Genomic DNA, 14,819 nt, shown 5'->3' with positions numbered 1-14,819 from the left:
ACTGTATATTCAAGACTCAATGGATATTAATTTAAAAAGTCTAAAAATGGATAAAGCAACAGCAGATTGCCCCTTTAAATCAAAATAGTGACTTTCAGTCTGTAGCGTGAGTTGTATGTTTTGTATGCATTTTAGTGTACTAGCAGATCAGTGATACAATACTACTTCTGTTCATCACCAAGCAATGTAGCTACAACAACTTGTCAAAGATTGAGGCCAACCAATACAGCTACAACGTAGTAACCTTTATTGCTTTCCTTCAACAACTTCATTTCCATTACAAAAAACGTAATCGTTCATTTGCGTTATCCCCCGGTTCCCGCCATCCCAACCTCATAGGAATAGTACAGATACCATTCATTGTACAGTTTAAGAACAATTAATTAAAAACTTCACTGTTATTAAACCTAATGGCAACATGAGGCCAATCCAATCCACTTTATAGGGGACTGAAATGTCTAGTCACACGGTGCTGAAAGATTGCCTGTCCTCAGTGATCGTCACTGGTTTAGGAGTTTCACATAGCAGTACTATGACAGTTTATTCTGTGTTGTATTGTTGTACTTCGTAGGGAAGATGGTGAGAAAAAGGCACCTTGGACTGCTCTTAACAAGCTCCCCAGTAGGCCACGTTTCCTAGTCCCAGCCTGCTTAAGTACTCAACTACCAAGAGATAATGCACACCAAGGCAGCGCCAATGATGGGAAAAAGTACCCAAATGTCATACTTCAGTAAAAGTAAAGTTACCTTAATAGAAAATGACTCAAGTAAAAGTCACCCAGTAAAATACTACTTGAGTAAAAGTCTACATTTTGGTTTTAAAATATACCTAAGTATCAAAAGTAAATGTAATTGCTAAAATATAGTTAAGTATCAAAGCAAAAGTAAGACTAATTAAAAATTCCTTATATTAAGTAAACCAGACGGTACAATTCTTGTTTTTTAAATTTACGGATAGCCAGGGCACACTCCAACACTCAGACATCATTTACAAATGAAGAATGTGTTTAGTGAGTCCGCCAGAGCAGAGGCAGTAGGGATGTTCTCTTGATAAGTGTGAATTGAACCCTTTTCTGTCCTGCTAAGCATTCAAAATGTAACAAGTACTTTTGGGTGTCAGGGAAAATGTATGGAGTAAAAAGTACATTATTATCTTTAGGAATGTAGTGAAGTAAAAGTTGTAAAAAATATAACTAGTAAAGAAAAGTACAGATACCCCAAAAAATGACTTAAGTAATATTGAAAAGTCTTTTTACACCACTGGTAGCACAAAGTCAGAAGGAACAAGAACGTACGACGATCCCAACATTCATTCATACTTATGGGGCCCATCATTGACCCAGAGGGCAAAACAGCTGTTAAAACAGATGCACTTTTTCTTGAAATGACTTTTTTTTTTCATCAAGGTGTTCAGATGGAAGCAGTCAGTTATTGAACTTGAGGAGTCTCCTCTTTATTGAAGTCAAAACAAATTCTTGCCCCCCGGTACGACTTACACCCAATGTTTCATAACCTTCATTCCATATTTGTATAACACTATAGATTTAAATAAAACTAATTTAATCACATAATTCAAACTCATGAATTAAACTCAATCACAGAGCCATGAACAGCAGACTGATGCCTTTCCCAGTAGGACTCCTGTAACAGTATACATATTGGATAATCAACCAAAAGCATTGCTATTCATTAACACTAAATCCACCGGAAAAAAATGACTTAAGATCTTTTTTTTTTTTTTTTTTTTACAAAACAGCCTACAACAGAATAGCCAATAAAAGAAGAGCACAGAGAAACCCACCTATCACAGTGTTGTCCAGTGTCAAATAGGAAAAAAGGGTTTACAGCTGAAAGGGAGGGGCAGAGAAACACACAGCAACATCTTCTAGCAACACTAGTGGATTGACAATGAGGGAGTCAGTCAGTGAGCAACAGAGTGAAATTGAGAGACAACACAGAGAGAGTGAGAGAGAGGGAGAGGCCGAGAGAAAGAGAGAGAAAAAAAGAGACTGACAGAGAGACGGTGAGAGAAAGAGACAAGGGCATCATTGAGCCCATTGGTTCCTGAGACTGATCTAAATAGATACATGTGTATAAAAAGGTACATATAGCCTGCCCACCCCTCTCGTTGTGCGGCAGGCGTATCTAAAGTGCACAGATATAAAGACAGGAAATAAAGAACGTTAATTACCGGCCAGCAACAAACAATGACACTGCCCCCTCCTCCCGCCCCCTCCCAAACTCTGTTGACCAATTCAAAATAAATTAAATGCATTACATTTTGTAATGATATAGATAATAACAATGATAAAAAAAAAAATATATATAGACAATCTAAAATATATACCCCATAACAGAAAATATTCCATTGGATGTAAACCGTTTAAATGGATAAAAGTGGGTTCCCCTCGTCATCATAACCAAGGGGAGGCTACAGCTCTGGTAAGATCTCCTTGGTGCAGGTGCACTACACTAGATTAAACCCAGGCTACCACAGCCATGTACAGTAACACTATTGAACAGCTTTAAACCTGCCCTAAAGAAGGCATCAGTTTTAGAAACCTCTATAGACTTACTCTATACATATTTTCTTCCTTTCAAGTCCACCATTATGTATGTATGGACATGGACACACCATTACTCCAAAATAACAAGACCGCTCAATCGAGAAATGTGTTTTTGAAACTTCATCTTATTATAGTCCGTTTCCAATTTGGGATTGTTTAAGATTAGTAAGAGATGTTTGCCAATTAATTCAAGAAATATTCTGCAAACTATGGGCTATGCTGTGGTCTGTCATGTTCACTTTGACAGAACATCTTCAGCCTTTCAACCTACTGTGACTGATAATCTGAATCAACAGCACATCGTACACATGACTCTGATATTGTGAAAAGCCATCTTAAGCTGCTCTTAAGTTTCTTACACTTGTACACACACCCGAGTGCCCACACACCAGAGTGCCCACACACCCGAGTGCCCACACACCCGAGTGCCCACACACCCGAGTGCCCACACACCCGAGTGCCCACACACCCACCATTAAATCTAATATGTGCTCTAAATGTATTTGGATCTTTTGTTGAGCGTCATCTGCTCACTCTGAACAATAGACACTTTCTGTTTGAGAGAGCCAGATAGAGTGCTGTGAGTAGTAGCCGTCGCTGTGGTCAAGCCACCCGGGGTGCTTGGACTGCTGTTAGGCCTACTGCTTCCTATGAACCACCTGGGGACAGTCTTGTTTGAAATGCTTACAGCAACTCTTCTAATATAATGCACTAAGGGCCATAGAGGCCACTACATGCATTCATAATGCATTGCCCTCGAACTGTTACGAGGACAGACTGTACACCATATCACAGAGACAGACTATGGACATGTTGGTAAAAAGCCTGATGAAAGTCATTCCAAGAAGACCAAGTGGCTCCTTAAAAAAGGCACACCTGAATCTAAAGTTAATGTTTTTTCACCTTAAAACGATGATCAAATTAAAAGACAAATTTCCCTCGTACTAATTTCACAATAAGAACTAAAGAAACATGGCTAAGTAGAAGTGGTTGTGTCTTTGTGTGCCCCATTGGCATTGGTATGGTAGCAGCTGTTAGGGCAACGGACAGGGCCATGAAGGACACTGGCCCCTGCTGTGTGGGAGGACAGGAGGACAACCCTGGTGGGCTAGGGGCTGACGTGGCACTCTCCCTGCTCCTCCCGTCCCTCCCTCATAAGGAGGTCTCAGCATCCCCATACTTCTCCCCCTGGTCATTCTCCAAGTTTATCTTCACACAGGAAACCTTCGCCTGGCTGGGAAAAGAGAATAACACCATCATCATCACCACCACCGAAATTCAGTTCATTCATTGAAAAATTATAATTATATTTAAATATAGCTGTTTACAATGAATGAATTAAACTTGAATTTCATTAAGTTAAATCCTCCAAACTCATTCAACAAATGATAACCCAATATGAACCCACTCACCACCCATTTGCCACACAACGTGCAATGTTGCAAAATGTTTAAATGCAACATTGCAAGAGTGAACGTACCCCAGGTGGATCCAAATGCTCTTATCTTTGGTTTCTTTGAAAATATTGGCAGTTCTAAGACATTTGCCATACATCCAGTACTATTGATTTGCAAGTTGGTGCATCATAGTATCTCGATTGTGGGTGGGAGTGTTAAAATTAGCCTTTACGCTCTTAGTTCATTGAAAGGTTATTCAAAGGTTAATATACTGTCAAGCACAAAAAGGTATGGGTTCAACTTCTGGACTATATAGGACAATAGGGTGGAGACATAGAAACACGAGGCTGGATTCCAAAAGGGAACACTTGCTCCCTTCTCTGGCCCTCAATCTTGAGAGTAAGCAATAATAGCCGTATACAAGGTTTCATCAATATTCCCCCACACTTAAAAGCATGTGATTGAGACACATATTGATAAGTGCATGAAATTAATGTACATTTTTAAATAGTTTCAGAATTCATTTTCAAAATATTTAAATAGAAAAGTATTTATTTGTTGGTTTAAATATTTAGTCAAAATGATTATCAGGGTGTGATTTTCTGAGAGGGATGGGAGCATGCTTCTGGGTTTGGCCCCAGCAGCCAGACAGGAAGAGGAAGGATGAACACCTGAACCATACCGAGGAGGAGTTATAGCTACCTGGCACTATGTTTCAGAGCTTTGGCACTGTCAGAGTTCATGGAGACAGACTTCCAATTGGCGGTTTTGGCCATTTCATCAGAAATGTTTACCATAGAGGGGTCCAAACTGCAGGGGAAGAAACACAAACCACCCTCAGCAGGCGTACAAGGACACCCCCCCCCAGTGTGCGTCTCATTTCTGAAACAAACACATGAATGATCTTTGCTTGGCTGCAGTCAACATACAGTATCACAGAGGACCATTAGAAAACGATCATAACCATAATAAATTGCAATACTAAGGGAAATTAGCTATTTAGTATTACTTCAAATATAATAGTTGGATGAAATAGTTGCTTGATGGCAAGGACAGTCTGTGATTGGTCGTTTTTCTGGTGGTTGTCTTTGTGGTTGTTATGGGGCTGAGGGTCAGGGGGTCATGTTCAACAACAAATCAAACACGAGGGCTGTATTTCATTCCACAAGGCTGTCCACTTCCATAAGCCCTTCAGAGGGGAGGAAACAGCGGTGTGGAATGAAACCGGTCCGAGGTGGTCATGGGCAGTTAATCAACCAGGTGGGAGAGCAGCTGTATGAGTGGTGCATGGTGAGACTAGAGCAGGCCTGAGACTGAGACCAACCCCTGCTCTCTCCTCTGCGTCGTGTGGCATGTCCAACTCAACACTGCTGTCACACCTGCTTTGGGAGAGACGGGTCAGTGCTTCAAAAGGGGTTACTCTTCCCTGTTACATGAATATACAAGTCCATAGTTCTCCAAAGTGCTTCTAAATACATTACAGAACCCGTGAGGAGCAGCACTGATGGGCTATGGTGAATGGGCCGTGACTTCCTACAAGTATAATGGACATTGATATACTGCATCAAAATTGTCCCCAACCACTAACCTGACTTTGAGGGTCTTGAGGATGCCCGGACCGTCGTAGGGGTGTGCTATGCCCTCTTCCACTTCCAGCAGGCGCTGAGCCTCCTGTAACCAGGGAAACAGAGGGAAAGTGTCAGTGGGACTGTCACAGCTCTCTGCAGTAGTCTGTGAGAACAGTGGGACTGTCACAGCTCTCTGCAGTAGTCTGTGAGAACAGTGGGACTGTCACAGCTCTCTGCAGTAGTCTGTGAGAACAGTGGGACTGTCACAGCTCTCTGCAGTAGTCTGTGAGAACAGTTGGACGCACACCTCCTTGGCTTTCTTCTTCTTGTCGTCCTCCTTCTTCTTCTTGCTCTCAGGCATCAGGTCGTCCAGCCAGCTCAGCTCCCTGTTGGTGAAACATAGATCCAGCAGCTTCCGTATAAACACCAGGGCCAACACCTAGAGACACCAAAACAAAATCAGTGACTTGTACTTTTAACTCTTCATTAAAATGGCATCATACTGACAATCCAATTCTGTGCCATCTCTTTGCTTGACGTATTCTCTGTCTTCAGATCATACTTGTGTTTCTGTGAAGTGTCTTTCTAGCGCCATACTAACAGCATATCCATATTCTTACCATCATGGGGAAGACGACGGCGGCGGCGGACGCCTTGATGACCCACAGCAGCACCAGGCAGGTGAGCTGCACCAGGGTAAACACATGGACCTTCCACAGGGGAACGTAGCGCAGGTAGATCAGGTCCGGCTGGTGCTTGGCTGGCATGCAGAACAGCTTGATACGGTCAAAGAACTACAGGAGAGGACAACCACAACACAACCATGTTGAGACCACAGGAGGCTGCTGAGGGGAGGACAGCTCATAATAATGTCCAAAACAGCAAATGGAATGGCATCAAACACCTGGAAACCATGTGTTTGATACCATTCCACTGATTCCACTCCAGTCATTACCACTAGTCTGTTCTCTTTAATTAGGTGCCAACAACCTCCTGTGGTTCAGATGTACCATTGAGCAAGTGTGGGGGGGGGGGGGGGGGGGGCAACACTGCAGTGTAAACCTACCTCACTGATCACATGACATACCACACCACACAGACTGACCTGGATGCCTTTGAGTGAGGACACACCCATGTAGAGAAACACCCCGTAGAGGACTGGCATAGGGATGAACTAGAAAGACAACACAGGGAACAGAAGGTACTTTTTAGTCATTTAATCATAGTCCTCACCCTTTTCTCATTTCTTTACCCACAAACCACTGGGGTGTGCCAAATAATACTTCCCTTTCCTCATCACTCTGCTATCAAAAATAAATGATGTTCCAAAACAGTGAAAGGATGTTGAGGATCTGATCAAGAAATTGGGCACCAGCCTGCTATCCTATAAGAGCATCTCTTCTTGATTTGGAACATCCTACCAGTCTATAACAGAGTCATCTCACCTTGAGCACCGAGGTCATGAAGACAGAGCAGCCCATAAGGATGAAGATCATGAAGCTGGTGACCCTCTGCTCTCTGATCCCCAGGAACTTGGGCTGTTCCCCGGGAGCCGAGCACTCTGACTCCAGCTTCAGACTGTTGACGTGGGAGATGGAGAGCACGGTGGCCGCTACGAACCAGGGCAGGCCCATGATGGAGCACACCCCCAGCATCACAGACACCACCAGAAGATCCAGGTGGTAGCCACAGCCTTTCTGATGGGGGGGTGAGACAGTCCGTCAGGAGAGAGGACAACCAGGGGGGGAGAGTCAGGAGAGAGGACAACCAGGGAAGGGGTGAGAGTCAGGAGAGGGGCCAACCAGGGAAGGGGTGAGAGTCAGGAGAGAGGACAACCAGGGAAGGGGTGAGAGTCAGGAGAGGGGCCAACCAGGGAAGGGGTGAGAGTCAGGAGAGGGGCCAACCAGGGAAGGGGTGAGAGTCAGGAGAGAGGACAACCAGGGAAGGGGTGAGAGTCAGGAGAGGGGCCAACCAGGGAAGGGGTGAGAGTCAGGAGAGGGGCTAACCAGGGAAGGGGTGAGAGTCAGGAGAGAGGACAACCAGGGAAGGGGTGAGAGTCAGGAGAGGGGCCAACCAGGGAAGGGGTGAGAGTCAGGAGAGGGGCCAACCAGGGAAGGGGTGAGAGTCAGGAGAGGGGCCAACCAGGGAAGGGGTGAGAGTCAGGAGAGAGGACAACCAGGGAAGGGGTGAGAGTCAGGAGAGGGGCCAACCAGGGAAGGGGTGAGAGTCAGGAGAGGGGCCAACCAGGGAAGGGGTGAGAGTCAGGAGAGAGGACAACCAGGGAAGGGGTGAGAGTCAGGAGAGGGGCCAACCAGGGAAGGGGTGAGAGTCAGGAGAGGGGCCAACCAGGGAAGGGGTGAGAGTCAGGAGAGGGGCCAACCAGGGAAGGGGTGAAAGTCAGGAGAGGGGCCAACCAGGGAAGGGGTGAGAGTCAGGAGAGAGGCCAACCAGGGAAGGGGTGAGAGTCAGGAGAGGCCAACCAGGAAGGGGTGAGAGTCAGGAGAGGGGCCAACCAGGGAAGGGGTGAGAGTCAGGAGAGGGGCCAACCAGGGAAGGGGTGAGAGTCAGGAGAGGGGCCAACCAGGGAAGGGGTGAGAGTCAGGAGAGAGGCCAACCAGGGAAGGGGTGAGAGTCAGGAGAGGCCAACCAGGGAAGGGGTGAGAGCCAGGAGAGGGGACAACCAGGGAAGGGGTGAGAGTCAGGAGAGGGGACAACCAGGGAAGGGGTGAGAGTCAGGAGAGGGGACAACCAGGGAAGGGGTGAGAGTCAGGAAAGAGGCCAACCAGGGAAGGGGTGAGAGTCAGGAGAGGCAAACCAGGGAAGGGGTGAGTGTCAGGAGAGGGGACAACCAGGGAAGGGGTGAGAGTCAGGAGAGAGGACAACCAGGGAAGGGGTGAGAGTCAGGAGAGGGGACAACCAGGGAAGGGGTGAGAGTCAGGAGAGGGGCCAACCAGGGAAGGGGTGAGAGTCAGGAGAGAGGACAACCAGGGAGGTGGTGAGAGTTAGGAGAGAGGCCAACCAGGGAGGGGTGAGAGTCAGGAGAGAGGACAACCAGGGAGGTGGTGAGAGTCAGGAGAGAGGCCAACCAGGGAGGGGTGAGAGTCAGGAGAGAGGCCAACCAGGGAGGTGGTGAGAGTCAGGAGAGAGGCCAACCAGGGAAGGGGTGAGAGTCAGGAGAGAGGCCAACCAGGGAAGGGGTGAGAGTCAGGAGAGAGGCCAACCAGGAAAGGGGTGAGAGTCAGGAGAGAGGCCAACCAGGGAAGGGGTGAGAGTCAGGAGAGAGGACAACCAGGGAGGTGGTGAGAGTCAGGAGAGGGGACAACCAGGGAAGGGGTGAGAGTCAGGAGAGGGGCCAACCAGGGAGGTGGTGAGAGTCAGGAGAGGGGACAACCAGGGAAGGGGTGAGAGTCAGGAGAGGGGCCAACCAGGGAAGAGGTGAGAGTCAGGAGAGAGGACAACCAGGGAAGGGGTGAGAGTCAGGAGAGAGGACAACCAGGGAAGGGGTGAGAGTCAGGAGAGAGGACAACCAGGGAAGGGGTGAGAGTCAGGAGAGAGGACAACCAGGGAAGGGGTGAGAGTCAGGAGAGAGGACAACCAGGGAAGGGGTGAGAGTCAGGAGAGAGGACAACCAGGGAAGGGGTGAGAGTCAGGAGAGAGGACAACCAGGGAAGGGGTGAGAGTCAGGAGAGAGGACAACCAGGGAAGGGGTGAGAGTCAGGAGAGAGGACAACCAGGGAAGGGGTGAGAGTCAGGAGAGAGGACAACCAGGGAAGGGGTGAGAGTCAGGAGAGAGGACAACCAGGGAAGGGGTAAGAGTTAGGAGAGAGGCCAACCAGGGAGGGGTGAGAGTCAGGAGAGAGGACAACCAGGGAGGTGGTGAGAGCGAGGAGAGGGGCCAACCAGGGAAGGGATGAGAGTCAGGAGAGGGGCCAACCAGGGAAGGGGTGAGAGTCAGGAGAGGGGCCAACCAGGGAAGGGGTGAGAGTCAGGAGAGAGGACAACCAGGGAAGGGGTGAGAGTCAGGAGAGGGGCCAACCAGGGAGGTGGTGAGAACGAGGAGAGAGGACAACCAGGGAGGTGGTGAGAGCGAGGAGAGGGGACAACCAGGGAAGGGGTGAGAGTCAGGAGAGAGGACAACCAGGGAAGGAGTGAGAGTCAGGAGAGAGGACAACCAGGGAAGGGGTGAGAGTCAGGAGAGAGGACAACCAGGGAAGGGGTGAGAGTCAGGAGAGGGGCCAACCAGGGAAGGGGTGAGAGTCAGAAGAGGGGCCAACCAGGGAAGGGGTGAGAGTCAGGAGAGAGGCCAACCAGGGAGGAGTCAGTCAGGAGAGAGGCCAACCAGGGAAGGTGTGAGAGTCAGGAGAGAGGACGACCAGCGAAGGGGTGAGAGTCAGGAGAGAGGACAAACAGGGAAGGTGTGACAGTCAGAAGAGAGGCCAACCAGGGAGGTGGTGAGAGTCAGGAGAGAGGCCAACCAGGGAGGGGTGAGAGTCAGGAGAGAGGCCAACCAGGGAAGGGGTGAGAGTCAGGAGAGAGGCCAACCAGGGAAGGGGCGAGAGTCAGGAGAGAGGCCAACCAGGGAAGGGGCGAGAGTCAGGAGAGAGGCCAACCAGGGAAGGGGCGAGAGTCAGGAGAGAGGCCAACCAGGGAAGGGGTGAGAGTCAGGAGAGAGGCCAACCAGGGAAGGGGTGAGAGTCAGGAGAGAGGCCAACCAGGGAAGGGGTGAGAGTCAGGAGAGGGGCCAACCAGGGAAGGGGTGAGAGTCAGGAGAGGGGCCAACCAGGGAAGGGGTGAGAGTCAGGAGAGAGGACAACCAGGGAAGGGGTGAGAGTCAGGAGAGGGGCCAACCAGGGAAGGGGTGAGAGTCAGGAGAGAGAACAACCAGGGAGGTGGTGAGAGCGAGGAGAGGGGACAACCAGGGAAGGGGTGAGAGTCAGGAGAGGGGCCAACCAGGGAAGGGGTGAGAGTCAGGAGAGAGGACAACCAGGGAAGGGGTGAGAGTCAGGAGAGGGGCCAACCAGGGAAGGGGTAAGAGTCAGGAGAGAGGACAACCAGGGAAGGGGTAAGAGTCAGGAGAGAGGACAACCAGGGAAGGGGTGAGAGTCAGGAGAGAGGACAACCAGGGAAGGGGTGAGAGTCAGGAGAGAGGACAACCAGGGAAGGGGTGAGAGTCAGGAGAGAGGCCAACAAGGGAAGAGGTGACAGTCAGGAGAGAGGACAACCAGGGAAGGGGTGAGAGTCAGGAGAGAGGACAACCAGGGAAGGGGTGAGAGTCAGGAGAGGGGCCAACCAGGGAAGGGGTGAGAGTCAGGAAAGAGGCCAACCAGGGAAGGGGTGAGAGTCAGGAGAGGCAAACCAGGGAAGGGGTGAGAGTCAGGAGAGGGGACAACCAGGGAAGGGGTGAGAGTCAGGAGAGAGGACAACCAGGGAAGGGGTGAGAGTCAGGAGAGGGGACAACCAGGGAAGGGGTGAGAGTCAGGAGAGGGGCCAACCAGGGAAGGGGTGAGAGTCAGGAGAGAGGACAACCAGGGAGGTGGTGAGAGTCAGGAGAGAGGCCAACCAGGGAGGGGTGAGAGTCAGGAGAGAGGACAACCAGGGAGGTGGTGAGAGTCAGGAGAGAGGCCAACCAGGGAAGGGGTGAGAGTCAGGAGAGAGGCCAACCAGGAAAGGGGTGAGAGTCAGGAGAGAGGCCAACCAGGGAAGGGGTGAGAGTCAGGAGAGAGGCCAACCAGGGAAGGGGTGAGAGTCAGGAGAGAGGCCAACCAGGGAAGGGGTGAGAGAGGAGAGAGGCCAACCAGGGAAGGGGTGAGAGTCAGGAGAGAGGCCAACCAGGAAAGGGGTGAGAGTCAGGAGAGAGGCCAACCAGGGAAGGGGTGAGAGTCAGGAGAGAGGACAACCAGGGAGGTGGTGAGAGTCAGGAGAGGGGACAACCAGGGAAGGGGTGAGAGTCAGGAGAGGGGCCAACCAGGGAAGGGGTGAGAGTCAGGAGAGAGAACAACCAGGGAGGTGGTGAGAGCGAGGAGAGGGGACAACCAGGGAAGGGGTGAGAGTCAGGAGAGGGGCCAACCAGGGAAGGGGTGAGAGTCAGGAGAGAGGACAACCAGGGAAGGGGTGAGAGTCAGGAGAGGGGCCAACCAGGGAAGGGGTAAGAGTCAGGAGAGAGGACAACCAGGGAAGGGGTAAGAGTCAGGAGAGAGGACAACCAGGGAAGGGGTGAGAGTCAGGAGAGAGGACAACCAGGGAAGGGGTGAGAGTCAGGAGAGAGGACAACCAGGGAAGGGGTGAGAGTCAGGAGAGAGGCCAACAAGGGAAGAGGTGACAGTCAGGAGAGAGGACAACCAGGGAAGGGGTGAGAGTCAGGAGAGAGGACAACCAGGGAAGGGGTGAGAGTCAGGAGAGGGGCCAACCAGGGAAGGGGTGAGAGTCAGGAAAGAGGCCAACCAGGGAAGGGGTGAGAGTCAGGAGAGGCAAACCAGGGAAGGGGTGAGTGTCAGGAGAGGGGACAACCAGGGAAGGGGTGAGAGTCAGGAGAGAGGACAACCAGGGAAGGGGTGAGAGTCAGGAGAGGGGACAACCAGGGAAGGGGTGAGAGTCAGGAGAGGGGCCAACCAGGGAAGGGGTGAGAGTCAGGAGAGAGGACAACCAGGGAGGTGGTGAGAGTCAGGAGAGAGGCCAACCAGGGAGGGGTGAGAGTCAGGAGAGAGGACAACCAGGGAGGTGGTGAGAGTCAGGAGAGAGGCCAACCAGGGAAGGGGTGAGAGTCAGGAGAGAGGCCAACCAGGAAAGGGGTGAGAGTCAGGAGAGAGGCCAACCAGGGAAGGGGTGAGAGTCAGGAGAGAGGCCAACCAGGGAAGGGGTGAGAGTCAGGAGAGAGGCCAACCAGGGAAGGGGTGAGAGTCAGGAGAGAGGCCAACCAGGGAAGGGGTGAGAGTCAGGAGAGAGGCCAACCAGGAAAGGGGTGAGAGTCAGGAGAGAGGCCAACCAGGGAAGGGGTGAGAGTCAGGAGAGAGGACAACCAGGGAGGTGGTGAGAGTCAGGAGAGGGGACAACCAGGGAAGGGGTGAGAGTCAGGAGAGGGGCCAACCAGGGAGGTGGTGAGAGTCAGGAGAGGGGACAACCAGGGAAGGGGTGAGAGTCAGGAGAGGGGCCAACCAGGGAAGAGGTGAGAGTCAGGAGAGAGGACAACCAGGGAAGGGGTGAGAGTCAGGAGAGAGGACAACCAGGGAAGGGGTGAGAGTCAGGAGAGAGGACAACCAGGGAAGGGGTGAGAGTCAGGAGAGAGGACAACCAGGGAAGGGGTGAGAGTCAGGAGAGAGGACAACCAGGGAAGGGGTGAGAGTCAGGAGAGAGGACAACCAGGGAAGGGGTGAGAGTCAGGAGAGAGGACAACCAGGGAAGGGGTGAGAGTCAGGAGAGAGGACAACCAGGGAAGGGGTCAGAGTCAGGAGAGAGGACAACCAGGGAAGGGGTGAGAGTCAGGAGAGAGGACAACCAGGGAAGGGGTGAGAGTCAGGAGAGAGGACAACCAGGGAAGGGGTAAGAGTTAGGAGAGAGGCCAACCAGGGAGGGGTGAGAGTCAGGAGAGAGGACAACCAGGGAGGTGGTGAGAGCGAGGAGAGGGGCCAACCAGGGAAGGGATGAGAGTCAGGAGAGAGGACAACCAGGGAAGGGGTGAGAGTCAGGAGAGAGGACAACCAGGGAAGGGGTGAGAGTCAGGAGAGAGGACAACCAGGGAAGGGGTGAGAGTCAGGAGAGGGGCCAACCAGGGAAGGGGTGAGAGTCAGGAGAGAGGACAACCAGGGAAGGGGTGAGAGTCAGGAGAGGGGCCAACCAGGGAAGGGGTGAGAGTCAGGAGAGGGGCCAACCAGGGAGGTGGTGAGAGCGAGGAGAGAGGACAACCAGGGAGGTGGTGAGAGCGAGGAGAGGGGACAACCAGGGAAGGGGTGAGAGTCAGGAGAGAGGACAACCAGGGAAGGGGTGAGAGTCAGGAGAGAGGACAACCAGGGAAGGGGTGAGAGTCAGGAGAGAGGACAACCAGGGAAGGGGTGAGAGTCAGGAGAGAGGCCAACCAGGGAAGGGGTGAGAGTCAGGAGAGAGGCCAACCAGGAAAGGGGTGAGAGTCAGGAGAGAGGCCAACCAGGGAAGGGGTGAGAGTCAGGAGAGAGGACAACCAGGGAGGTGGTGAGAGTCAGGAGAGGGAACAACCAGGGAAGGGGTGAGAGTCAGGAGAGGGGCCAACCAGGGAAGGGGTGAGAGTCAGGAGAGAGAACAACCAGGGAGGTGGTGAGAGCGAGGAGAGGGGACAACCAGGGAAGGGGTGAGAGTCAGGAGAGGGGCCAACCAGGGAAGGGGTGAGAGTCAGGAGAGAGGACAACCAGGGAAGGGGTGAGAGTCAGGAGAGGGGCCAACCAGGGAAGGGGTAAGAGTCAGGAGAGAGGACAACCAGGGAAGGGGTAAGAGTCAGGAGAGAGGACAACCAGGGAAGGGGTGAGAGTCAGGAGAGTGGACAACCAGGGAAGGGGTGAGAGTCAGGAGAGAGGACAACCAGGGAAGGGGTGAGAGTCAGGAGAGAGGCCAACAAGGGAAGAGGTGACAGTCAGGAGAGAGGACAACCAGGGAAGGGGTGAGAGTCAGGAGAGAGGACAACCAGGGAAGGGGTGAGAGTCAGGAGAGGGGCCAACCAGGGAAGGGGTGAGAGTCAGGAAAGAGGCCAACCAGGGAAGGGGTGAGAGTCAGGAGAGGCAAACCAGGGAAGGGGTGAGTGTCAGGAGAGGGGACAACCAGGGAAGGGGTGAGAGTCAGGAGAGAGGACAACCAGGGAAGGGGTGAGAGTCAGGAGAGGGGACAACCAGGGAAGGGGTGAGAGTCAGGAGAGGGGCCAACCAGGGAAGGGGTGAGAGTCAGGAGAGAGGACAACCAGGGAGGTGGTGAGAGTCAGGAGAGAGGCCAACCAGGGAGGGGTGAGAGTCAGGAGAGAGGACAACCAGGGAGGTGGTGAGAGTCAGGAGAGAGGCCAACCAGGGAAGGGGTGAGAGTCAGGAGAGAGGCCAACCAGGAAAGGGGTGAGAGTCAGGAGAGAGGCCAACCAGGGAAGGGGTGAGAGTCAGGAGAGAGGCCAACCAGGGAAGGGGTGAGAGTCAGGAGAGAGGCCAACCAGGGAAGGGGTGAGAGTCAGGAGAGAGGCCAACCAGGGAAGGGGTGAGAGTCAGGAGAGAGGCCAACCAGGAAAGGGGTGAGAGTCAGGAGAGAGGCCAACCAGGGAAGGGGTGAGAGTCAGGAGAGAGGACA

The 14,819-nt window shown here is 52.1% G+C and overlaps 1 protein-coding gene across 3 annotated transcripts in view; it reads right to left on the bottom strand.

Moving 5' to 3' along the window:
* Positions 1–230: 230 nt before the first annotated feature.
* The window catches only part of LOC129857007 (sodium bicarbonate cotransporter 3-like), a 105,025-nt gene continuing 90,436 nt past the window's right edge, over positions 231–14,819 (bottom strand). For all 3 annotated transcript variants that reach the window (XM_055924859.1, XM_055924860.1, XM_055924861.1), the window contains 7 exons: positions 6,977–7,228; positions 6,637–6,705; positions 6,152–6,325; positions 5,839–5,970; positions 5,552–5,634; positions 4,666–4,773; positions 231–3,800 (listed from right to left, as the gene is read on the bottom strand). In XM_055924859.1, the coding sequence (XP_055780834.1) occupies positions 3,719–3,800; positions 4,666–4,773; positions 5,552–5,634; positions 5,839–5,970; positions 6,152–6,325; positions 6,637–6,705; positions 6,977–7,228 (900 nt within the window). In that variant the 3' untranslated portion in view covers positions 231–3,718. The remainder of the gene's footprint in view (positions 3,801–4,665; positions 4,774–5,551; positions 5,635–5,838; positions 5,971–6,151; positions 6,326–6,636; positions 6,706–6,976; positions 7,229–14,819) is intronic.

This window comes from Salvelinus fontinalis, chromosome 6 (genome assembly GCF_029448725.1).
Source record: "Salvelinus fontinalis isolate EN_2023a chromosome 6, ASM2944872v1, whole genome shotgun sequence".
Classification (NCBI taxonomy): Eukaryota; Metazoa; Chordata; class Actinopteri; order Salmoniformes; family Salmonidae; genus Salvelinus; species Salvelinus fontinalis.
This window is presented reverse-complemented; position numbering and strand designations above follow the sequence as displayed.